This window comes from Sminthopsis crassicaudata, chromosome 3 (assembly GCF_048593235.1).
Source record: "Sminthopsis crassicaudata isolate SCR6 chromosome 3, ASM4859323v1, whole genome shotgun sequence".
Taxonomy (NCBI): domain Eukaryota; kingdom Metazoa; phylum Chordata; class Mammalia; order Dasyuromorphia; family Dasyuridae; genus Sminthopsis; species Sminthopsis crassicaudata.
This window is the reverse complement of record NC_133619.1, coordinates 217,498,187-217,526,112: the sequence shown is the minus strand read 5'-3', so window position 1 is coordinate 217,526,112 and position 27,926 is coordinate 217,498,187. Positions and strand designations below refer to the sequence as shown.

At 33.5% G+C, this 27,926-nt stretch overlaps 1 protein-coding gene across 1 annotated transcript; it reads right to left on the bottom strand.

Moving 5' to 3' along the window:
• On the bottom strand, positions 1–27,722 carry GEMIN8 (gem nuclear organelle associated protein 8). The gene is made up of 4 exons (XM_074299965.1): positions 27,574–27,722; positions 18,051–18,088; positions 17,000–17,447; positions 1–1,200 (listed from the first exon to the last, which is right to left on the bottom strand). Exons 2-4 carry the CDS (start codon positions 18,051–18,053, stop codon positions 944–946), a joined length of 708 nt encoding a protein of 235 aa, XP_074156066.1. The 5' UTR covers positions 18,054–18,088; positions 27,574–27,722; the 3' UTR covers positions 1–943.
• Positions 27,723–27,926: the final 204 nt, after the last annotated feature.

The window sequence follows — 27,926 nt, the reverse complement described above, 5'->3', positions numbered from 1 at the left end:
TTGCTTTCTATATGAAGTAAGGTTTTTATTTTATCAAGGTAGTCCAAATCTAATGAGCAACATCTCCTATCTGTCCACATGGGTTGCAAATATATGGCTCTTGTGAACACTTTGGATGTTCAATACAAAATCATCCCAAATTTACAATATAAAAATTACCTTAGTAAAGGCTTTTATCTCAAGTACATCAGAATGAGTAAAAACTGCTTGATCCAGCATCAATGACATTATACATTGTTGACATTAAGCACAGAGATTTTATAAAATACCAAATTAAAGACAAACACTACTACCATTGCAATGCAAATAAGACATCAATGTTTAATGTGAAATTTGTGAAAATTGGGAGAATAAAATCTAAAAGTAGTGTGCCTCATTTTATAACAAATATTCTATAATTAAAGATGAGAAACTGTGTTCCTATAACTATTTTTTAATTTTGAAAGGTTCTTTTTTTGTCAATGTTATCAAACTGAAACAAAAACTTCTGAGATATACAAAAACCAAAATTAGATATGTAAATATAATTAAATGTGTTTAAAATCATAGCATATTACTTTGAAATTTATAATCTTCATATCTTGCAAACAAAAAATGTTTAAAGTCCACAAAAGAAGATTACTTTCGTTTGGAACAATGGAATTTTTAAAAATTAAAGGAAATATAACAATAGTTATCACTTTCTACATAAAGAGACATGCTAATTTTTTTTTTTTTTTTGTATTTGTATTTGTACCAAAACAGATCAAATTTTTAGGAGGCAAATTTTGTTTCTTGAAAGCTAGAAAAGATAAAAACTTGGGAGAGATGTACCAAAATAAAAAGAGGGAGGGAAGAGGATCAATAACCCTTGGAGTTTCTGTTCACAGAACAAAATGTTCATTAAGCTGGCTACCAGAAGGTTCAACTGAGTGTTTGTTACCAACCAGGGGCTTCCTGTGGTTCACAGTTTCAGAGGAATAACAGGCCAGTACTTAGGCTGTTTCTTATCACAGTTCTTGTCAAAAGTGAGCTGCATGGCTGTCTCCATGGCCTGAATCTTGGCAGCACTTTCCCCATACAGTTTCTTCATTTCTACCATTCGCCTCTCTCCTGGTCTCTCCGAGGGCGGCTGCACTGAGCGACCAGTGGTTGGGTGCAGGTCATGGTCAGCTTCTACATAAACATCCTGGTGTTCCGCCTCCAGTTGTTGTTGTCTTTCTAAGTAAACAAATACATGGGGCACAGTGAATGATTTGGTTGACAACTAACTAGTCATGCTTCAGTGCCACTAATGTTCCATATCTTGGTTTTTAAATCAAGATAAATGTGTTTCTAATGCCCATCTGGGCAAGCTGAGATGATGTGCTCATTAGATTCTGATGCATGATGTGACTCATTATCTACTCATTTATGAAGCTCATTACACACTTATCAAGGTGCTGTAAAATAATGTTAAGAGTGAAAAACTCATGGGAAAATAGCATGGAGTAAAAATCAAATCATTCTGAAGTGAGCCTTGAAAATACCCGAGAAAAATAAAAACTTACTCAACTTCCCTGCCATCACTCCAACAAGTATTAGTTTTAGCAGTCTAGTTGGTTTTGTATCTTGCATAAGCTTAACGAAAAGCTTTCAAAGAAATCTGTTGTTTAAATTTCCAGTTTTAGGTATAGTCCCTTCTCTGTTCATTTTTTATTGAAAAATTCACATTTGGTGATGTTTAAGTGCAGAAAATGTAATAAGACAGCATAGAGAAAAAAAGCTATATTGATGAACAAAAAAATCATGCATGATATTTCTACCATCTGCCTCCTCTTCCCTTATTCATAATAATTATTATTATAATAGCTAGTACTTTATAAATATTACCTTATTTGATACAACAATCCTGGGAGGGAGATGTTATTATTATCCCCATTTAACAATTTAGGAGGCTGGCAGAGATTAACTAAATTGTCCAAGGTCACATAGCTAATAAATGTCTGGGGCTGGATTTAAACTTAAGCCTTTGTGACTCTAAACTCAGAACTCCATCCACTGTGCCCACCCACCTAGAGGTCTGAGCTGCTACTAGCGACCTATGAGCTGCTAAATGTAGCTGAAGGAAAATCTCAAAACCAACCATATTGATGGGATACATGAAAAATTCATGTTGTGGTCTCACTAATTGATTTTCTAACTCCCTCATCATCACATAAGTGATTCCAAACCTTCTCCTCCTTCCTCAAACCATTCATATTTCCCCCTCTTTCTCTGCTGAGAATCTGTCTTTCTTGATTGAAAAGGCTGTTCTATGTGAGCTCCCCCTTTTTCTTCTTCACATCAAAACTCCTTATCATTTCCCATTCAAAGTGAGTCAATAAGCATTTGTTAAATGCTTACTATGTTCTGGACACTGTGCTAAGCTCCAGAAATATAAATGCAAGCACAAAGAAAGGCAGTCCCTGCCCTCAAAGAGCTTCCTAAAAAGGAAAGACAACATTCTAAAGAGGAAGACAGCATGTGAAAGGAAGATGAAAAAGGGAGGAGGAGAGACAGCATAGGGTCATGGTGGAGTTCTAAGAGAAATGAGTCATGGTACTTAGGAACACTCCTTAAAAGGAGATTATAGAAGGAGCCATCCACCCAAATGGGCTTGGAGAAGACATACTCTTAATGTCTGAATTCTAGGATTAGAATCTTTCCCTCAGGTGTGCCGAAAAGATGGCCCTTCTTGCTAAGGTCAACACTCCTTGCCATAACCTGTGACCTTGATCCCTTTCTACCTGGCTTCTTTAACAGATTTCATCCTCAGTCATCCCTTTTTTTATTTCCAGCCTCTCACTGTCAATGGCTTCTTTCCTACAGCCTTTCAACATGATTTAAACAAACAAACAAAAAGAATCCAAAACTTTTCTCAGCCAAAATCCTTGACAAAGCAGTTGAAATTCACAGCCCCTTCCACTTCTCTCACCAACTCTTCCAACTCTTTGCAATCTAGCTCCCAATCTAATCACTCAACTGAAATGACTTTGTCCAAAGTGACATTAGGTCCTTTGTGGTTTTTTAAAATAAACTGCTGATAACTCGTTTTCTATCTCAAAGATTTTCCCTGGTATGCCTCCCCCCTCCTCAAGAACTATCCCATATAACAAATAATATCTTTTAAAGGAAAAAAGATCAGCAGAACAAATAAATAAATATACTACAAGTCTGAAAATGTGCAATTAATACATCATGGACCTCCCATCATTGCAAAGGGTAATAAGGGGGGGGATATGTTCTGCTATACTTTCTTTGAAAACATGATTGTTTTCCATAATTTTGAAATATTGATGTCTGATTGTTTTATGGTTATTCTTTTTTTATTTACAATAATGTAGTCATTGTGTATATTGTTTTTGCTTACTTTGAAATATTTACATTTTCCTAGGCTTTGCCTCTATTCATCATACTCACTATTTCTTACAGATCAGTAAAATTATTTTACAAATACCATAATTTGTTAAGCCACTCCTCAATCAGTAGGATTTTACTTTGGAATTCTTTGTTATCTCAGAAAGTGCTGTTTATAAATATTCTAGTGTATGTAAGGATTTTCTCCTTATCAATAGCCTCTCAGGAATGTAAGCCTAGAAGTGGAATCTCTGGGTCAAAGAGTATGATTTTTGTGTTATTTCATAGCTCTACCAACAAAGCATTTTCCCCATATGTCCTTTAATTCCCATCTTTTGTCATTTTTGCCAATTTGTAAGCTGTTAAGTAAACCCTTTGATTTGCATTTCTCTTATAACCAATGATTTGGAAAACTATTCTCCAAAGAATAGTTTGCAAATCTTTCTTTTTGGGAAGTCTGTTCATAATCTTTGATTACTTGAAGAATGATTTGATTACTGAAAGTATATACACAAAGAGATACATATATGCTGATTATTTATATATTTTGGATACCATATCAGAGAAAACTGCTATAAAGATGTTCACCCTTCACAATCGCTTCACTTTGTATTTTAAGTGCATTAATTTTGGTTTTGCAGAAACTTTTGTTATTGTTTCTCCCTTATTTAAAGTTGTATATCCTAGCCTTCTCTATTTAAAATAGAAAAATCATTTTTTCTGTTTATGTAATGATCTTTAATATTAAGCTTAGGTATCTATTCAGAATTTATTGTGGAACATGGCATAAAGTGCTGGTATAAGCCCACATTCTTCCTATTGTCTTCCAGTTTTTCCAGCAGTTTAAAAAAAAATCAAATTTGTGGTTCTTTTCCTGAATAATGTTTTCTGATTTACTGAATATTGGGTTCTTGAGTTTCTGATTTTCTCTTTTCTAGTCTGTTCTGCTGATCTACTTCTCTATATTTAAATCAGCAGTGGAAGTCATATAGTTTGAGTTTATAAGTGCCACCCTTTCATCTCTGCCTCTTTTCATTATTTCTCTTGTTATTCTAGATCTTTTGTATCTCCAGATGAATTCTATTATTATTTTGCCCTACTCTCTGTCATGGATTTCAGTACAGTCTTTATGCTGATGATTCATAGGACTTCTATATCCAGCCTCAGCCCCAGTCCCTGCCCTGTAACCAACCTGTCTTTCTAACTTTACTGGATATTATTTCCCTTCCAAAACCCTAAATTTCAATCACATAGGTCTCTCTATTCTTCACATATGACATTTCCATTCTATAAGCCTGGGAACAATGGGATTCTTTATTTCTGCCTCAGAAACTCCCTCTTCCTTAAGTCACATTTATCTGTACAAGTACCTTCTTCTGTAGGAAGCCTTTTTGATCTTCTCCCTTAATTCTCTCTCAAATTACTTTGTAATTAATTAATTTGTATTGATTGGTATTTGTTCACTTTTATCTTTAAGCTGTATATATTTTATATGTACTTGTCTGCCCTTATTAGAAGGTAGGCTTGTTGTGAGCAGGGTTTGTTTCATTTTTTTTATACTTCTATCTCCAATGCCTGGCACATAAGAGGTGTCTATTAGACAGTTGCTGATTGGTCACATCACATCAAGGGAATAACTGCAGTTATAAGACATAGATCCATATGAAGGCCTCCAGGTATAACTCAGACCAGGCAAAGAAAGGTTAAGTAAGCTGAAAATTGTCAAAGGGTTTTGTTTTGTTTTGTTTTTTAATCTAACTAAAGGCAATTCTGGGAATGAAATTTAAGACTGTTGACTTCTATGTTCTAGTAAATGGGGCTATGCATTAATTTTGAGATCTCAATTTTCACTGAAACAGGTCTACTATTGGAAATATTCCAGTCCAAGTAATCATATACTTTTAATTCTAAATTTGTACCATAATTTAAAAGGGATCATTAAAGCATTTGCTGAGTTCTTACAACATATATGGAATTATTATAGGGACTTCAACAAGGATAAATCTTGTTTCTCACTATTTTCCAATAAAAAGTTAAATAATTTACTGTTTTAGAACTACTTTCCCCTCAACTCATGTAGGATTAAAGTAAAGTTTAATAAATGTATGACATTTATTTTACTACTCACAGGAACAAAAATAACACAATAAAGCAGGATAGGGTAATAGTAAGTGACTAAGTTACATAGATTATATAAGGAATTCTATTGGTAAAAATGGGAAAACTGCCAATTAGAATTCAAAAATTCCTTCAGTTTTGTGCAAAGGGAACATTGTTAATGAGCCACATGTAAAATGAAGATAAAACAAAGAAGTAAAGAAACCGAAATAATTTCATTTTAAAGTAAAAGACTGGCAATTGTCACTTTGGAATCTCTGATGACATAAAACACAAACCATAGGTCAATCACATTGTGGTTCTGTGCACTCTACAGAGAATGATTTGGAGGTCCCATTGTGATGTGTAGGTGACACTGGGTGGCTTCTTCAAGACTATGCCAACAGAAATTAAGCTCTGGTAGCATCTACAATGTTAGAATGACTTTGATGGTTACAGTAACAGTCTAAATCCGTTTTCCAAGGACTAGGCTAGCTAACTATGGAGAAACTTACCATTGGTAGCTTGCCATAAAACTATGGACAAATACAAAATAACTTTCAGAAGTCCCCTTCTGTTTCTGTGGTGACAATGGCTGAGTAATGGTAATGGGGCAGTATGCTAAGAATCACAGATTTTAGATCATCTTTTATAAACTTGGGTTTGAATAGTTCTAGATTAATGTGAAATCTATGTCCAATAATCAATCTTAAATCAATCTTAAAAAATCAATCAAGTCTTAAAAAAAGATAAATCATATCAATCTTGATGTTCTTGCTATTAAAAAAAAACACAAACAAACAGGACATGTACAGCCACATATAATGCTAAGCAGTATTCCTTGAAAAGGAAAGAAAAAGACATCTATAAAGTGATTTTTACAGTATGCCCAATGAGAAAAACCATTATTTAGTGGGATATTTGGTCACTGTATATATATCCTACAGGATTAATGATAAATTGATGAAACAAAATCATCATGAAAATTATCAAAGCTTATGCACTAACATTAATTCTTTTTATTAAAGATTTTTATTTTCAAAATATATGAACAGATAATTTTTCAACAATGAGCCTTGCATAGTCTTGTGTTCCAAATATTCCCCTCCTTCTTCCCAGCCCCTCCCCTAGATGGCAAGCAATTCAATATATATTATACATGTTAAAATATATGACTAACATTAATTCTTCAGGAAGAAGTTAGAGAAATTAAACAATGAATTTGACAAAGATTTCCATACTAAATCACCATTCCCTGATACTTGGTATTTTTAATGCAAGGTAGGAAAATATGGGGATGCGGAGAGATATATAACAAACATAATATTAAGAAGAAGGATTATAAGGGAGGAGCCAAAGGCTTACAGATTACAGAGATGCTTTCCAGTGTCATGAATGCTTTCCTGAAGAAAAAAATCAAAAGACATCAACCTTGACAAACACAAACAACATCACAATATTTGGAATAGGTTACATTTCAAACATATAAAAGACTCGTTATTGATACAAGTGTTATCCCTGAATCAGCTGTTTCTTGTATATTAGATCATCATTTTGTCAAAGTTAAGATCAAACTTAGTCAAACATAATGAGAAAATGATGTAGTATATAAGTTGAACTAATTCAATCTTGAACTTTTTAAACATGAAATTTATAATTAAAAGTCAGAAATGGACAACAGAAATGATAACTCCAATTAAAATACATTTTAAAAGAAATTTAACCAAAATTTAGAAATTTAGCAACCAAATTGCTAAAGAGAAACCAAATAACCAATAAGTGCTCTAGTTAGAAAACATTTGACTTTCAGGCCAAAGGGAAGGTGGCTGTCAAAGTCAACACTGGATTAGAATATAAATTTGTTTGTAGGAGTTATGATGGACAATTATAAGTAGTATTTTCTAATAAAGTAGAAAAAAGCAGTGAAGGGTAAAATCAGTTTAAAGAAAGCACTGCAGGAGGTCCAACTAAGTGAAGTCGTTAAGGACACATATACACAAAATAAAACAACAAAAAAGAAAAATGGGAATAATTTGAAAAAATTATTTAAAATTTTCCCTGTTGAAGGCAGGAGAGCTACCATACTTGGACTCTAACATCATTGTCCAAGACACTTATAGAGAAGATGGAAAGGCCACTAAAAAGGGAGCCTTGTAGATGATGAGCTCTTCTAGATGCTTCTGTTTATGAATTTATCAAGGCCCTAAAAAGCAGACTCTCCTGGAAGAGATCTCTAATCACTCAAAGGAGTTTGAGTTAACCCTCCCACAAAGGAAAGACCAAGTGAATGAAAAATGCCTATTGTCCAGATTTCCAATAGTACGCACATTTGTGGAAATGGATGGTGAGTTAGGCCCAGAGTTATATAAGAAGAGAACTAGCTGAATTGCTTTTGGGAAACCACAAAGCTGCATTAAGCACCCAAGCTTTCTATGAAAGCAAAAGAACATTTTAAAACACTAACATTCCTTCACTATTGCCACATGGCAGTAGAACACGACCTACAAGTCTTTAAAGAATGTATAGCACTGAGAGGCCAATGAAAAGGGTGTATGTGTGTGTGTGTGTGTGTGTGTGTATTATTTATATCTATATTCATATATGTGTATATGTAAAATTAATGAGGAGTTCTAATAACTAAAGTAAAAGATGCCATCATGGAACTACACAGGATGAGAAGATGGTGAGGATAAGGAATAACAAATGCATAACCAGGATCAACTTGTGCTTTGGGGACCAGGAAAATATAATAAACATCTCTAGTACCTTGGGCAGACCCATAGGGAAAGGTTATGGGAAGGCATGGATAAAAGCTCCAAAAGACAGGCAGCCCAGATAGCCTATATCATTACAGGGAACTTCCAAGCTGAGGAGATTCCAGATCCACTTGAGAAGTAGAGAACATCCACACTTAATAAGCATTTTAGATAGCATCTACTCTAAGTCAGGTACTGGGGTAAGTCAGTGTACTTTCTAGATATTGCCTTGATTGATCCTCACAAGAACCTGTGAGATAGATGCTATTATTATTCTCATTTTGCAGATGAGAAACTGAAGCAAATAATGGGTAAGTGACTTATCCAAAGTCACACATCTAGTATGTGAGTGTGGCTGGATCTGAACTCAGGTCTTCTTGACTTCAGACCCAATACTTTGATCCACTGCACCACCTAGACACTTTCCCCACCCCAGACATTTTAATTACTTTCTAATCATCAATCTGGAATTTGGGATCATGTAACACTTCTAAAAACTTAAAAATATTACATAAAGTATAGAATTATACTTTATGTGAACCAAAACATCTGTAAACCCAGAAAAATAACTTAAATATTTAGCCACTTTTGCCTTAAAACTCCTGTAGTTTCTTTTTATATGAAAAAGTAATGTATAAAAGAGCCAAAAGGCTGTCAAGCACAGTAAGTGAAATAAAACTCATACCTTATTCATGGAAGATATATATGTATATATTAAGTAACTTTCTATAAAATGTAGTAACTTAAATGCTGGCTCAATATTACCTTGACAGAGAAAAAGTAAACAAACATCTTGTTACTTCAAAGCTTTCTGCTACACATTTGGGGCTGCCAAGTAAATTCCAGGTATTTAAATATGTGCCCAGGAAACTAAGATACCTATTTGCCTGAAAGGGAGCAGGATTTCTGTAGGCCAGATAATAGACATTTCTAGCTATTTACCTGCTGTCCCGTAAACTTTCAGAACTGGAAATCTTATTGATGGGAACAGCCCAGAAAAGGTGATTTTATTAACACCTTTCTCTAAATTATTACATCTGCTTAAAACATTAAAACATTAAAAAAAGGAAGATGTACCCTTGACAGATAATACTCTGGGTCTGGAATACCAAATCTGAAGACCCTCACAGAGAACCTCTACTCCACTCTGCGTGGTCTGTAGGGAGTCAAGCTTCATTTTTACCATATTCTTGTTCAGACAGGGGAAGTCATATTGATAACTATAAACATCAACAAAGAGAAGTTTGTTTTACAGAAGGTAGAGGAGAAATGGAATAATTGGTATTAAAGTGGGTGGTTGGGTTATGCCATGGCAACTTTGAATATATATACCCATATTCTTTCTCTTCCAAAAATTAATAAGGACAGAAGCCATAAGAAAGCTATGGGCCTCCTGGAGAGGTAGTACTTCCACAACACCAATATGCCCAATGTTATAGTGGATCTTACCAAGAACTTTTTTTTTTTTTTGAAAACTTTTTAAAAAATATTTGTTCTACACAATTGAGGAATATACAACTAATGAATTATTGCAATTCACTGTATTACTATCAAGAATCTTAGCACTTTCCCAATCAATCAAGCTAGTAATTTCAGTTACTTCCTCATTTTTATTTACTCTATATATCTAATTGGTTATCTTGACATTTCAGCCTTCATTTAATTAGGTACTTAATCAATACTTGCTGATTATGACTTGCTGACAGCCCCTTCTAAATCTAAAGATCCCCCTGCTTTTTTTCCTACTAACGTACCTAACCACTTTGGCTCCTGAAATAGAAGTACTAAATAAATGATTATTGCTTGTTTGATAATTCCAATGCAATAAATCCTTGAATCAATATTAACTTCATTACAATATACAAGGGTTGTTTTTAGAAAGAGGTAAGACAGAGACTTATGTTTCCTCCTCCAATACCTAAATTTGGACTTGATTCATATCTTGATTTTCCCTCTTCTAGTTTGGCTGCAGGAAATCACAAGGTTAGGTTTCATTTGCACATTAATTTTGACATTCAAAGGCAGAATTAAGACTATATCTGAAGATGTGCTAAATATAATAATGCCAATCCAGAGTCAGAAATAGACTCACATAAATTCCATACTAGTCCTCAGATTAGATCTATTACTCGTGGCTACTTTTGACACCCCACACTAACACTTGTTTAATTTACTTGCTTATGGGATGGTCTCAGTAAGCAAAGTTTACAAAGCAAGGACATTATTTTTTAAAAGTTAAAGCGTACACAATTGTACAATTTCCTATTTACCAGTTAATGACTTCCTTTGAAAGCAAGTATTCTCAAACACTGGCACAGTTTCACTTTATGAAAAACAAGGATAAGAGTCTTAGCCTAGTTATAGAACAAAAAAATGTACAAAACAATTGTTACTTATAAGGTCTTAGAATTTGGCAGTTTCTTGGATTTGAAATTGTGATTATTATTAAGATTAGACAGCATGACACAATGGATTTGAAGTTTGGATTATTCCTGATCAAATTCCAGACCACGGATCAAATCCCATCCTTGACATGAGTTGTGGTGACTCTGGGCAAATCCTATAACTTCCTCTCTGAGCTTCAATTTCCTCATCTGTTAAAGTGGGAATAATAATACCTATATCACCTTGCTCATAAGTTTAGTATGACCAAATGAGATAATTTATGTCAAATTCTTTGTGAATTTTAAGGGATTACACAAATGCCAGTTAATTATTAGTCTTAAATACCTTAAATATAGCTACAGGGCTAGTTTCTACAAAGCAAACAGGATCTTAATTTGGCAAAAGATTTTAAGATCTTCCCTCATATACATACTAGAAAAACCTTTTTAGAATCAAGCTTTATAACTAGGTAATACTGATTTACTGAATGTCATAGTCAAGCCAATATATATTTTTCACCTACTTTGTTCTCGTAAGTGGATTGTGCCTAGATTACAAAGCACACCTAGATGTTAACTTAACCAATATATCTTGGTCAGACACTAAAGATGAATAAGGTGATGGGGAGGAGTGCAAAAAATAAATAAAAGAATAGGGTGGGGGCAGCTAGGTGGCGCAGTAGATAGAGCAACAGCCCTGAATTCAGGAGGATCCCAGTTCAAATCTGGTCTCAGACACTTAACACTTCCTAGCTGTGTGACCCTGGGCAAGTCACTTAACACCAGCCTGGGGGTAGGGTGGGGAAGTCAGAGAATAGGATTTGAATCCACTTTCTCTGACTTCTAAAGAATAGGGTGAATCATATTTGGAAAACTGCTAATTTCTGTATAACATAAATGACTGGTAAAATAATTACAGTATTCTCAGGAAACTAAACCTAAAAAAGGCAAAGGCATATAGACAATTCTACCCATATACTATAAGCAGCTAGCCAAAAGGCAGAATAGTTAAAGGGAAATGGTGGGGGGATTAGATAGAACTACAAGGACATTAGCTTTAATGAAGAATCCATTGTCTTCTCTTTTTCTAATATTAGCATGTGTTTCATATTACAACTTTTGCCATTTTGTCAGAATTGATGTATCTTTAGCACATCTATAGGAAAATATAAACTTGATTCATATCCTGAATCATGTTTTTTGAGATTGGCTATAGCAAATCATAATATTTTTTATGTCCGATCCTATATGCATACTTACTTTAGGAATTTGAACATTTACTGATATAAGCCAGCTCCCTTTCTACTGATGACTTATTTGATTCCTAATGCAGCAGGTTACCAATATATTACACTTAAAATAACCTACTTATGCTCTCTATCTATAAAATATAGTACCTGCTTGGGTTATCATATGTATAGGTTCATTCACCACCACTGAAATCTGGGACTGAAAAAAAAAAAAAAAGCATGAAAGATTAGTTTGTTAAGTAACTGTACAAGATTTACTATGCTCATGGGTCTTGTTAGTAGTTTAGCTTAAAATTCACTTTAACTCTTAAAGTTGTAGAACAGGATTCTAAACAAGACTTTAGAAGATGAATTCCTCTGCCATATTTCCCAATAGCCTGACAGAAGATTAATTAAGAAAACAAGAATTTTAAATAACAGGCATACTTCTATTCAAAAAGATAAAGATATGAAGGGGTATCTGTTATTGTATGTATGGAACATATTTTTCAAACCAATTATAATATAAAAATTCATTTTGTAGGTTTTTGTGGTAATTAATATTTTGGGTTTTTCTAAGCAGCAGAAAAATAAAGAGAAGCTTGAACTTTCTTTAGCCTCCACCTCAAAAACCTTATTCATCCTTCAACAGGTAAACTTAAGTCCTGATTTCTCCATTTAGTCCATGTTGACAAAAACCATTCATTGTCTATTATCAATATCATTTGTTTTGTAGTTAATCATAGGTCATCTCTTGCAGTGATATTTAAATTTATGTGTGTTTATTCCATGATTCTTCAATTAGACAGTAAGCCATTTGAAGGTTGGGCCATTAAATACTTATTGACTGAGGCTTGATGAAAGGATGGCAAACTGGCCTACAGGAGAAAGTTCTATAATTAAACAGCCAATGATAATTTTTTTTTCCTTATACCTATTTTTTGATAGAGACAAAATTCTACAGTCTGGTTCTTTCCCTTAGGGTACCTTTCTTGGAGAATCTGCTATAATTTGCAGTCTGTATTTTAAGAATAAGAAATTAACATACATTTCTTCTCTTACCCATATGAATTTTCGACACAGTAAAACCTTGAAACATCATAGCCAACTAGACCTCAAAAAGTAAGAATTACTGATTATGTCTGACAAAGACACACAATCAAAAGCAGGCTTTGTTTCTACTGGTAGCATACATAAAGGGCCCATTTTTAATCTCCTACTATAAAAATCATTGAATTATACACTACTACAATTAAAAGAATATGCTAGGAAGTTAGTATCTAGATTCCTAGGAATCATAAATAAGATCATCAAGTCCAATTTGAAAGAATTTCATGTGAAGATAAACTAAGATAGAACTAAGGATAGTGGAAAGAAAACTCACTGGCTTTGGAGTTAGGACATAGGCTTAAATCTCACACTTGCCAATGACTATTTACGGGACCTAAGAGAAATCAAGGAACTTTTCTGGATGTCACTTTCCTCATCTGTAAAATCAGGGAGTTGGATAAGATTTTGCCTCTAAGGTTCCCTTTTACCTCAAAAATTGATGATCCTATAAAGTATGTAAAACATATATTTATGGAATACATATTTTAAAAAATGCAAACTTCTCTGAATAGTCTCAATTTTCTCTTCTCAACTTTTTGTAAATTTACTCTGGCACCCAAAATTTCCTAAATAAATCTCATTAGGCAAGTAAAATATAAACTTATTTATCAAATACTTAAGAAGTTGTTTTTTTTTTTTTCAACCTCTTACCTAAACCATAAACCCTAATAGAAAATGATTATATATTAATCAAAATTTCAAATTAATAAACATTATAATTTGCTAAGATCTGAAAGCCAAAAATGAAATAAAAGTAGAGAACTGTGACAAAATCATATTTTAATGTTTTTAAGACTACAGAAACAAGAAACTATTATTTAAGAGGCTGAGAGGCACTTGCCACAATGATGCCAAGGAAGCATAGAAAACAAAAGAATCTCAACCACCATCAAAGTCAGCCTTTGTTTTCATGAAACTAAACCACATAGGTATATATACAAATTTTGGTCTAATGCTGCTAAAAATGGAATAGTTTTTTGTTATATTACGTATAAGAAAATCTCTATTCCGATAACTGTCCTTCTCTGAAGACATGCAATTTTGTAAAATATAAATTGCAGAATTTGTTTTCTGAATTTCTTTTATTCTTGCTAAGGCAAAAAAGTTAAGGTATTTGAGAAGAATTCTCTTTGATTTTCAAAGAAAAAAATCTCAATTCCTGTTCTGTACAGAATAGGATATCATACATAATGTTTCTGCTGGAAGTAGTCTTTTAGTAACATCTAGATGGGTTCTCACTTGATGCCTTTTTTTTTTTTCCTGAAAGGATCTAAAAGATCAGGTTGAAGAACATTGTATTTTCACAAACACTGACATAAACAGTTCTTTGTAAAAGCCAATTCTAGAATCAAAGGAATGCAATATATTGAATTTAGTAGTGTTTACTAAATTAATATTTTAAGCATAAATTAGAAAAGCTAAATTAAAAGGACCATATGCTTTGTAAAAATAAATGCTTCTTTCTTTCCTCTGGATAATTTCCACCTAATTCTTGTAAAATGAAATATTTACTGCTTGACAAAGCATTTAGAGCTTTGAATAAAATATACAAACTAAAATCAAAATTTTATTTCTCTTGATATCATCTGTGATATCTACATATAAGAACAAATTGTTTTTCTTAAAGTTCTTGTCAGGTTTGGAACAATTTATTTCTACAAATTCCTCCTGCTAGAATTCTCAACCAACTAATTCTCAAAAATCTGTATATCTGGTTAATTCACTAAAGAGTAACAATAAATCCCTTCTTACAATGAACTAATAAATGTATGTTTAAAAAATGAAAATGCCATTCCATAAATGATTTAGTATTTTAGTATGATTTCCAGGGGTAAGATGCTGTTTAGAATTTCCCTTGGAAAGTTCCTCTCTAGAACACAGGCCCTGCCTCATCTCCCCAGAATTGCTTAATATTACTTAAGGATACAGTTTTGCATAGATTACATAAAATACTGTAACAGTTTCTAAATGACTGAGAAAGTCATCTGAGTAATGAGTAATTAAAACAAACAAAACTCAGAAAACTTGTCAGACAAACACAAAGATAAAAGATTAGAAGGAAAACCTTAATGTTACTTTTACAGATTAAAAATGACACCAAATACAAATATTGCCAGCAAGCAGAAATTGGAGAGCTATTTCTAAAAACAAAAAACAAAAAACAAAAAAACCTGACTGGGGAGGAGTGGGGGGAATTGCTTCTTGATATTTTTATTACTTATTTGTTTTTCAAGGGAAAATTTCCATTTCCCCATATCAATGTGGATGGCTTCAGAAAATCACAAGTATTTTCACAGTCTTGATCTCATTAAACAAAATACAGCAAAGACTTGGCTCAAGATTTATGACATTTGATGTATTAATGATTCTGTGTACAGTAAAGACTTCAAATGCCAAATCCAATTCATTTCAACTGAACAAATCATTTTAAAGCATTTAATAGGTACAAGGCACTATGTAAAATGCTAGCTATGAATAAAAAATGATCCTTACCCTAAGGAGCTTACATTAAACAATAAAGACAAATTCCAGTTTTAATAAAATTGAAATTGACTTTCAAAGATGAAGACAATTACCACCAAAATGTTTAGAGAAGTGTTTCTTAAAGTAGCAAAGAACCATAAACAAAAATACTCTGGGGAAATGAATAAACAAGCTGTGAAATGAATGAAATATTACTATGTTCTAACAAATACTGAATGTAATGTAAAGAAAAGTATGGAAAGATTTATATGAACTGATGCAAAATGAATTAAATAGAATGAGAAAAAATAAAATGTAATATTAAAGAATATTTCAAATAAACATTTATTAAGCCTTTACTATGAGCTAAGTACTGTGCTAAACATTGAGGATACAAAGACAGGTGACACAGGCCTTATAAAAAGCTTATTTATATTCTAATAAGGGAAATGACATGCATTATACTAATATATGCATTATTATAATAATAGGTACATATAACATATACTAAGCAAATACAAGTTAATGGAAATGGGGAAAAAGGAACAATAAAAGAAACAAAACATAAATTCTATAAAATTATAACAACTAAGCTTAGCCACAAAGATGTGATATTAGAATATGCCTCCTTCCCTCCCTTTGTAGGGATGGGTAATCATGGGCATGAAATACTACATATAATGTTGGACTTGACTGATATGTTGGCTATTAGTTTTGTTGCACTGTTTTTTCTTTTTCTTTGTTCTAAAAGCTAAGTCAATGGAATGGGGAAGGAGGAATGGGGGAGGATGTACTGGGAAATGGACATAATATAAAAACTAAACATATTAATAAAAAAGTTAAACAAGAAAATGTGATTTGTAAAATTCAAATTGTTTAATGGAGACCACCATGAAATGGGTCATAATTTATTGGATCATTTAAAGACAGCAGGTGTTTCAATATACACTATTATTTAGAAATGAAAATGGCTTCTTGAAGTTTTTAATGTGTCAGGACAATTTTTCCAAGTCTTCAAGGATGTCTGAGTCATAGGACAAAAATACAGTTGAAAATGATTGCATCTGGAATAGTAAATGTTTCAATATTTGCCTGTGGGCCTATGTGTTTTGAGTTATGCTAGCATAGCCCTTTGATGACTCCAGGTGTATTTCCACTTTGTACTCACTCTATAATAACCCTGAATCAAAAAAGAATGTAGCATACAGAAACTGCAAAAAGGATAAGGGCTTTCTGTCTTAAGAAATCCTATGATCATTAGAAAACCATAGTTTTAGAGCTAGATGCGACCTTAAAGACCTTAAATAGTTTGATTCTCTTGCTTTACAAGTGATGAAAGAAACACAGAAATAGGAAGTAACTTAAGTAATCTGTGGCAGTACCAGGATTGGAATCTAGCTCCTAATTCCAAGTCCAGTGATCTTTTTATTGTACAACAATGCCTCAAGCAAATCAGTCACACATTTCATTTTGAAGGTCACTTCCAGTCATGAAACTCAAGGAAGTCTATGGTAAAATAGGATTGGGGTGAAGGAGGAAGGACAACATAATGAGAAACAAACCATATATGAGAAAAGAATGAAAGGAAGCAGACAAAACTTACTTAACTCTTCTCTGTGTCTTTCTGTCTCAGCAAAATACTGGCGGAGCTCCTCTGTGATCTCCATGTTACTCAAATCACATTCTATTTCCCCATCTGAATCTGATTCTTCTTCTGTGGAGGAAACTTGGTCGTCTTTTGTGGTCCTTTGGCGACTGTGGGTATTATCAGGAGGCTGCTGTGACCACTGTGGATACTGAGATCTGTTGTGCCAACCATGGGAAGGGAAATAATCCTCCTTGGCTGACTGGTCCTCCCCACCCCAGTCTGCATAACGACTGTTTGGAATGAGAGCAGGCAAATACCATGGGGAATTATAGAAGGACAGCATGGCCTTCCTGTAGGCATTCTGGTGTCGACGCATCCACTGCATAGCTTGGTTATAATGTTGCCAGTATCTCGCATATGCTCGCTGAGAATACCATGGCTCAGAGTCTCCCTGCGATGAATCCTAAAACACACAGGTACAGAATAGAGAAACATCTTTTAAGCACTACATGACAAGTATCTGCCCAAATGCAAGCATTAAGTACTGTGATAGGTGCTATATATAAGTATGAAAGTACAAGGCATGATCATTGGTCACAATGCTTAAAAACTGCAGAGGAGGTGGAAGAAGCAAACATACATAAAACATCTAGTTCAAGATTATAAAATATCAGAAAACATAAAGGTAGGGTAATAATTTTTTAAAGAAAATATGGAGAAAAGTACAAAGACCCAAACTATTTAAGTCACTCAAACCTAGAGAGTAGGAGAGGCCTGACTACTTTGGGACTCTCAGTAGAAATTTCTGAGAAGCAAGTTTCTCAATTATCAAAGTTTCGAATCTTAGCCCCTTTCAATTTCCAAACACTTAGACAGCAACTGTTTCCTTAATTATCAAGTAGAACAAAATTTTGCCATGTGGCATTATTATTATTATTATTTTAATGCTATTTTTTTGTTCTAGTTCTTATTTGTTTTGCAGTTGAACAAATAACACTTAATACATAATACTTAAAATGCTACTAATTGTACTTGTACTAAAATTAAAAAAAAAAAAAATCCTTACCATTACTGAGGAATGCCAGTTCAAACAGCCACCAGAAACTAGAATACAAAATATCCACATAATAAATGCTGAGATTATTGCATATATGTAACATTTATAATTATTTACTAAGTTTGGAGTTGCACAAGAAACATTCTAGAAACTATTTTCCGCTAGTTCCAATGCTTATTATTTAAATAAAATGATAACACATGGACAGTATTGCTTTGATTATGGTCAGGGTTCAAACAGCTATGGTTCTTTTCTACTGTCATAGTTGAGAATAGAAGATTACAACATATTTTTGAATTCAATTAGTTTTTCTATATGCATTAAAGTCTTATTAAAATTAACTAAGCATAAATATATGTTGGTCATCCTATTTGCAAATACACAAAACAAGATGTAAAAAAATTCTAAATACTTAAATTATCTTACTTGTTTTGGTTCTTATCACAAGCTTGAATACAACACATCTTTCTAAACCAACCCAAACTCTTTAACTTAGAGCCAGAGAGTAACTTTCATATCAGGAATATGAGCAGTCTCTTTAAGTGCAAACATTACCACAGCCTTTATTCTGCTACACATCTTAGCATCTCCACTGAGAATCTTTTGACTGACATAGACTAGGAGTTCTTAATTTGGGATTCTTCAAGTTTTTTTTTTAATTTTTTTTATCTTTTTTAAATTTAAAATTTTTTTTTATTAATTATAGTTGTTATTTACCAGATATATGCATGGGTAATTTTACAGCATTGACAATTGCTAAACTTTTTGTTCTAATTTTTCCCCATCTTCCCCCACCCCAGATGGCAGGTTGACCAATACATGTTAAATATGTTAAAGTATAAATTAAATACAATATATATATACATGTCTAAACAGTCGTTTTGCTGTACAAAAAGAATTGGACTTTCTTCAAGTTGTTTTAAAAAAATCTTCTAATAACTATCTTTTAAAATTTTGATTTCCCTTATAATCTTAATATATTTTATGTATTTAAAAATATTATTTTGAGAAGAGGTTTATGGACTTTAGCAGGCTGCCAAAGGGATGCATGAGACACAAAAGAATAAGAATCCCTGAAAAAAGATTATTAATCTTCAATTCTCTCACTTCCTTAGAGTCTCTCTATTGGCTTAAAGAATCTGCATTTCTTTTCCAAATAGGTTAACAGAATTAGAAATTGTCAGCAATTTTCAAATTGTATATAACACATCTATTTTTGCACACACACAAAACTATCACTCCTCTTATTTTCATAAAATAATCTAAGCAAATAATTTTCCTTAGTTTGTCTCAGAAACAATATTAAATATACAGATAATCCTAATTAATAATATCACATTATCTAGACAGCTGAGAGCTGAGGCTGCAGTCAGGAAGACCTTATTTCAAATACAGTCATAGACACTTAGTATTTGTATCATTTGGGGCAAAACACCTAACCTCTGTGTACCTCAGTTTTCATATCTGTAAAATGACAGTATCTGCCTCTCAGGGTTATTTTGAGGATAAAATGAAATATTTGTAAAGTATGTTGAAAAGTTTAAAGAGCTATATAAATGTTAGCTAATATTATTGGTTGTAAATCACCACTTTCATGTTTGGAACAGAAAATAACCATAATGTTGTGATGGGTGAATTCGTTTTTAGAAACAAAGGTTTTCAAAACTTTCATGATACTTTCATGCTACTTGAAATGCTTTTTCAATCACTAATCAAGATTGAATTTTTTTTATCTTTATGATAGCTACAATAAATAAATCCCATTTCATATCAACAAGATGCTCTAAAAAGCAATACACTTTTGATAAACCTGGGATTCACTCACTTGTGGTCAAAATATAATTAGACTTTCAGGTTTAAGTATTTGTCTCAGTTCATTATTATAAGATAAGCCTGTTAACTGTTTTTATTCACACAGAATATGCCCAATGTATCATATCTATAAGAGATAACTATATGGCTCAGTGAATGGAGTATTGGGCTTGGAGGTAGGAGGTCCCAAGTTCAAATATGGTCTCGGACACCCATTAGCTACAAGAGGCTGGACAAGACAATTAGCCTCTCTGTGTGCCTGCTGCAGTTTCTTCACTGTAAAATCAGGATAAAAACAGTTTCTACCTTGAATGATGATTATAAGAGCCAAATGAGGCATTTGTAAAACATTTAGCATAGTTCCTAGAACACAGCATGTGTATGCCAATACTGCTCTCCTTTCATAGAAACTATAGTCCTTATCTATCCATACTTAGGAATACCTCTGGTTCTCTCATATAAGTTAATAATTGCTTCTTAAAAAACACACACACACACAAAAACCCCCAGGCTATTTGCTTTCTTTTTTTTATTATTTGCTGGGCAAGTATTTTTTTAAATTGGAAAATATATCAAATTATTTTATAAACTTATTTTTTTTTAACATTTATAGTAGATGTAGTTATTTTTTTTGGACAAATTCTGAATTTGAGAACTTTGTATTATTCTGAATTCTATATTTTTTCAAGAATATTGGTCAAATATACAAGTTTCAGGAGAAATTTTTTTGCAAAATTATTCTATTTTCTCCTTATTATCACTAAGAAAACTGACATTTTATTTTCTTAGTTCAAACATCCTTCAAAATATTTTGGTGGGACAAAATCAGTGTGTTTTGCAATGACAAAGAAGTGCTTTATTTTCTGCTCCTCCTATATATGTGTGTATATGTATGTATATATAGCATTTAGTCAAGGTTACATTGCCAGCTGGTAACAAAATCTAAGTCTTATGATCCCCAGCCCAGTACCCTTCCCATTTAGCTGATATGATGGATGTAGCATATTATCAAGGAGAATCAAAAAATACTAGAACTTTTATTCATTTACTTGAAGTCTTCTAGGAAATTCTGAGATATTTTTTTCTACCTATAGGAAATCTTAAGAAAAAGATAAAACTAAGAACTTATTAATGAGTAGAATTTAGGTTTTGTATATATTTTATACTCAGAAATATGTTCACTTAATTTTTAAAAAAAATATTAAAAACAACTTATATATAGCAATCAAAAAGATAATTCATAATTATGAAAGGCAACAACAATTTTGAACTTTTCTGATCTCATCAGAATCGATTTCTCAAAGATGGTGAGAGAATATACTCATTCTACTAACTTTAGATTGATTGGAAACGTGTTCCTCTGATTCACTTAACATTCTTTTCATTAGAACTCACGAAAATGTGGAGTTTTTTCCTAGCATAAGAACCCAAAAAAAAAGAACTACTGGGATTCCTGAAATTATTAAAAATAATTTTTGATATTAAAGCCACAATTCCAGACACTTATACCCTTTAACAAAAGGAAGTTTATAAGGAAGGGGATGTAAATTTGCAGTTCTATATTATTTATTTGTACAATGTTTCTTTGAAATATTTTTTCCCAGGTCTGTCAGCTGCTTTTTAATAGCTCAGTCAATTGAACAGCAACTTTTTACCTTATGGGACAGTGGAGCTAAATGAAAAGAGATTGGCAATGTCAGGAAGGGCTACAGTCAACAGAAATGCAAATCATGAAGCCACCACAAGTCAGCACAATAGCATAATAGTCACCCCACAGCTGAAACCAAACTAGTATAGAGACTGAATTCATTGTTTTTCCCCACACCACCAAGGGAAGGAAGAAAAAAACAGGGTTGAGGTCATTCACTAAACACTGCTGTGGTCTACTGGCAAATAAAAGAGTCTCCAAGTCTTAAAAGAAAATTTTCCCATGAAGGCTTCTTTTTTTTTTTTTTTTAAGCTTATTCTTTAGTTAATCTATTATCACTTTAAGAAATGTATTTTTAAATGTATAAAAATATACACTCAATAAAGAAAAAATGGAAGACAAAAATCTAGATCTTCTCTTCATAAAATAATTTCAAGTCTAACTAGAAATTCTAGAATAAGTAATTTATCCTATTTGCTAAACTGTAACACTATAAGTATATAAACTCACACAAATTTCTACTGTAGATTTACATTCATGTAAACATAGGATATGGGCTGGCAGATAATATAAACACAAAAGGCATCTTTCTCTCACATGCTAATATAGACTGCAGCTGTTTTACATTTTCTTTTCTCATCAGAAATTTGAACATTATTTGCATAAAAATATACCCTTTGACATACTTCTGCATAGCACTAACTGGCTATTCTATAAACTGATTCTGAAATTTAAAAAAATAAACAAACTTCAGTAGCTAATATATTAGAGCACACTATTCTTATTGGCTTACCACATATTTGGATCTGTTTTTTATTCTTGAGCAATGTGGGCTCTCTCTCAAATACAGAACGCTTTCTCTCTCACCTCTTAGTGAAGTCCTTCAAGACTCAGCTCAAATCCCACTTATAGAGAAATCCTTTCCTGCTTTCTCTAGTTGTTAGTACCTTCCCCTTCCAGGTTACCTGTTTATCTTTTGAATGTACCAGTTATGCATGTGCTGTCATTCTCATTTGAAAAATTTACTCTTTGAGCTATTAAGCAAGACAAGGGCTATTTTTCCTGTTCTTTAAATCTCCAGTGTTCAGAACAGTGCCAAGCACTGAGTATATGCTTAATAAATGATTTTTAACTGACTGACTACTTCTCTTAATTCTGTTTAAGGCATGGTTTTTATATAATTTCTATATTCCTTCACTGTTGCAATATTACATTGCTGACTCATATTTAACTTGAAATTCACTAAGTTCACCCCATATATTTTTCTAACAAACTACTGTGTGATCAAGTTATACCAAAAAGTCCAATTCTTTGGGCTGTTTAATTTCTGAGGAAGGCCACTTAGATAATTCTGTTAGGTTTGGGATTAAAAAAAAAAAATACTGATGAAAATAATACCTTAAGAAGCATAAATATCCAAAGAAGAGAACTCCTTAAAAAGCAGAATTGGCCAAATGGAAAAGGAGGTACAAAAGCTCTTTGAAGAAAGTAACTTCTTAAAAATCAAAACTGGGCAAGTAGAAGCTAATAACATGATAGAAAGTGAAGAAACAATGAAACAAAATCAAATGAATAAAAAAAAAATAGAAGAAAATGGGAAATGTCTTATTGAAAAAATAACTGACTTGGAAAAATCCATCCAGGAGAGATAATTTTAGAATTACTGGACTGCCTGACAGCAATGATCAAAAAAAGGGCCCAGACATTAACTTTCAATAAATTATCAAGGAAAATTGCCCTGATATTCTAGAACCAGAGGAGGGTAAAATGGAAATTGAAAGAATCTTAAAGAGATCCCAAAATGAAAACTCCCGAAAACATTATTGCCAAATTCCAGAGCTCCCAGGTCAAGAAGAAAATACTACAAGCAGCCAAAAAAGAAAATAATTTAAATCTTGTGGAGTCTCAGGCAGAATAACACAAGATTTAGCAGCTTTGATATTAAAGGATCAGAGAGCTTGGAATATGACATTCTGGAGTGCAAAGGAGCTAGGATTAAAACCAACAATTAATTATCTACCCAGCAAAACTGAGTATGAACCATCAGAAGAAAAAATTGATATTCCATGAAAGAGAGGACTTTAATCATTCCTGGCAAGAATAGGGTGGAAGGTGAAAGTTAAAAACTGTATTTGCATATATTTGAAAAAATAAAAAATTATTATAAATAAATAAAATAAATGAAAACGTCAGGGCCAATTCCATCTCACTGTCATCACATAATTTCCAACTCCAGGTTGTCCCCTTCTAAGATATCACCTCTATTACTTCAACAGCTATTGCTTTACCTACTTTAAGAGCCTCTTCCTTCTCCTGGTTCCATCCTCCACACAAATACCAAAGTGATTTTCCTAAAGTACTAGTTAGATGACAGGGCTTATTTCCTTATTAATAAATTCTAATGGCTTCCTAACTCCTTTAGGGTCAAACACAAATTCCAAGTTTTGGTATTTCAAATCTGGCTTAAACTTGCCTTTCTAAATTTGAATTTCTTCTCTATATGCACACTAGTCCAGCCAAACAGGCCTTCTTCTTGTTCCTAATATGACATTCCACCTCTCACTTCCATTCCTTTGCAGATTGGCTTCCATGTTTGAAATGCGCTCTCCCTTAACCTCTGCCTGTGAGAAACTCTAGTTTTCCTCAAAGCTCAGCAAAAAGAGACTTTTCTGATACCTTCAGCTGCTAATATTTTTCTCTACCCCTTACCCATATATGTTGTCCTTCTATCACATAACATAAATTTTTTGAGGATATTGTTTCATTTCTTTGTATGTCTAAGACCTGGCACAGGATCTAGTAAATGCTTAATAAATGCTTGAAGACTGAATGATGTAGTATACTATTTTATCTTCCTAACAATCTTGTGATATAATTATTTCTAATTTCTAAATTTCTAAACTAAGGTTTAGAAAAATTGACTCTAGATCTGCAATGTTTCCTGACCATGCCAGTTTGAGTCCTCATAATTTCAATTCTACTTACTGTCTGTTATCTAATTATATGGCACTATTTGTGCCATATTTGTGTAATTATGTCTCACCTCTCTAATAGGATTGAAAGTTCTTTAAGGGGCTCAAGGCTTTGCACAAAAATGAGTACACAGCAGGCATTTATTTACTAAAGTAAAATGAACAAGAAACACTACTTACTTTCAAAAAATAGAAATTAAAAATTTTGTGTTTAGTGGCAGATATTTGCCACTTAAGCTTAAAGTCAATGACTTAACTATTGGGGCTTTGCTTCATTGGTACCCAGATGCCTCACTGTAGAAAATAGAATGTTGTTGCTGTCATCTAAAGCACCTCTACTGTTCTGACAATAGCCTCTTATTTTAGCTTAAATATCAGTTTTCCTATGCTCCTCACAAACCTTAACAGAACCAGAAAACAAGTCTCTTTCATGTCTTTGAAACAAAATGTAAAATATTTTGACACAGCTTTTTCACCTATAACATAATATAGACTAAATGGATCAATACATTATTGATACATCGTTGTATCTGATTTCAATCTTCATGTTTATCTTTCAATCTAAGCATAAGCAACCTTTTTTAACCTTAGAAGGAACTTGCTTTTGTTTAGCCCTACTGCAAAGTGATTTTCACTGGAAGGTAGTGTTTTATATAATCCTACCTCTGGTACTTTTAACTATGTAATCTTAGAAAAGCTAAAATTCTCTGTGGGTCTCAATTTCCCAAGCTGTAAAAATGAGGAAGTTGGACCCTGGAGACCTTTCAGCTCTAGAGATACGATTCAAAAGTCGTAATTGAAACCATAATTGAAAACAGTCCGTATTTCTACAAAATATTTTAGGATATAAAAAATAAGGGGAAGTCACCTTTAAAAGCAAGTTGTAAGCCAGGTATTTTAGCCTAGCCAACGTAAAGAAAATTTACTCACATACACACCCACACACACACACCCACACACTCACAAATTCCTGAAGAGTAAAAGCAGTGGTATGTAGCATGGAGGTAGAATAGCAGAAAGATCAGGGGATATGAATTCAAGATATCTGGATTAAATTTTCAGGTCAGATAATTACTATCTGTGAGGCTCCATGCAAGTCATTTAACCACTTTAATCTATATTTCTGTTCTATATAGAAGGAATGAAGTAGGACAGATAAATATAAAAGTCTCTTCCAATTCTAAATTTTGACTATTTTTTTAAGACATGAAAAAAATTTTTTGAGTTTAAGGGAAGGAAATAAACATACTTTGTTGTTTAGTTGTTTCAGTTTTGTCCAATTCATGACCCTATTTGAAGTTTTTTTGGTAAAGATATTGGAAAAAATAAATATTGATATAGATAGATTGTTGTTCAGTTGTATCATTCTCGATTCATGACTCCTTTTGGGGAGTTTTTGGGGCATACTAGAATGGTTTGCCATTTCTTTTTCCAGTTCATTAGACATATGAGTAAACTGAGGCAAACAGGATTAAGTGACTTGCCTACACACAGTTGTCAAATGACTAAGGCCAGTTTAAACTCAGAAAAATGAGTCTTCCTGACTCCAGGCCCAGAACTTTATCCACTGCACCATCAAGGAGCAAAGGCATTTATACAGCACCTACAATATTCCAGCAATTGTACTAAGAACTTTATATCTCGTTTGATCCTTACAACAATCCTGAGGAATGTGCTGTTATCAACCACGGTTTATATCTGAGGAAATTTAGGTGCAACTTGCTCAGGGTCATATCATTAGTGAGAATATGAGGCTGGTTTGGAACTTGGGTCTTCCTCATTACAAGCCTAGCACTGTTAAACCTTTCAGCCTCCAAAAGGTTATAAGCAGAAATGGCTAAGAATTAAATTTAAATTATAAACAGGTACCAACATACTAAAAGAATGGTACATTAGGAATAAGCTAACAAGCAAACAAAAGCATGAATTTTTGCCATACTTCAAGCACCCTGTATTTTCATAGGGCTTAATTAAGATTGATTTTAATTATGAATAATCCAGACAGCATTTTGGGAAGGGGGGGAGGGAGAAATGCCAAGAAATCAAACAGAGTAATGCTGTCTGAACTGAAAAGTTTTCACATTATTGATAATGAACCTCTACAAAGTAACACATTTCTCTTCAATTTTTTATATAAAAAACTTATGTAATAAGTTGTTAACTAGGTGGCAAAGAGGACCATGACATCAGGGAAGTGCTGCCATGACAAGCAGGTGAACTGGATTTAGGTGAGAGAAAGCTTTGCAGGGTCAATCACAGCATAGCATTTTCACCTTTTTGTTGCTGGTTGTTTGCTTTTTTCCCTCTTTTTCCCCTTTTTTCCTTTTGTTCCGATTATTCTTGCACAGCATAATGAATATGGAAATATGTTTAACTTATCTTAGACTGCTTGTTGGGGGGGAGGGGAGAAGAGAGGCAGAACAATCTGAAACACAAGGTTTTGCAAAGGTGAATGCATGTTGAAAATTATCTTTGTATGTATTTAGAAAAATAAAAAACTATTATTAAAAAAATATATATATTCAGCCTCAGACACTTGTTAGCTGTGTGACAAAGTCATTTAACTCTATTTGCTTCAGTTTCCTCATCTGTAAAATGACCTGGAGAAGGAAACGTGGCAAACCGAGAAAACTCCAGTTGAATCATGGAATTGAACACGACTGGAAAACGACTCAAAAACAATAAAAATTTTATAATAAAACTAATAAAAGCCACGTAAATGCCGCTGCTATTATAGTTTCATCAGCACTCAGCTGGGAACTTCACCCACGTTTCCGCACTTAATAAAGACTTCGTTCACGTAAGTACGCTTTTGTTTGGGTCCCGGCCCTGACTTTGCCGCCTGAGGTGACCTTAGCCAAGTCACTTCTCTCTGAGCCTCAGTTTCCCCATCTGTAATATGCTGAGCGAAATCATCTCTCAGGGGCCTTGTGGTTTTATGTTGGATCCTCCCTCTTCCCTCCTCCCTCCCCCCTCCCCCAGCTTTCCTCCCGAACCCCTAGGAGCGGCGAGTGGAGCCCGGGAGACTCGGGCGCTAACGATGCTGAGAAGGGGCGCAGGGGAAGGTTAGGAAAAAAAAAGGGGGCGGCAGACGCGTTACCCCAGAAGTTCAGATGGCTTCTTTCCGACAGACTTGCCGCTAATCTCCTGAAAGGTTTAGTTACCAAGCGTGCTAGGAAGTCCCGCCTCCCGTATCCATGAGGAGGCTGCACGTCCTCCGGGTCACTCAGGGAGTGACGTAAGACGTTGTGGAGGCGCCGGGAGGTGGGAGAGAAGCTGCCCCACCCCCTCCGCGTGGGAGTTGAAGGCTGGAGCAGTATCTTCTCCTGGTCCCTTCTTTAACCCCTTTCCATCCCAATCATCCCATTGTCTTCCTCTGAGTTCCCTGATCTTGCTGTTTTATAAAGCAGGGGACTGGAAATCATAATGCTCCCCTCCCCCCTGCCGCTGTGG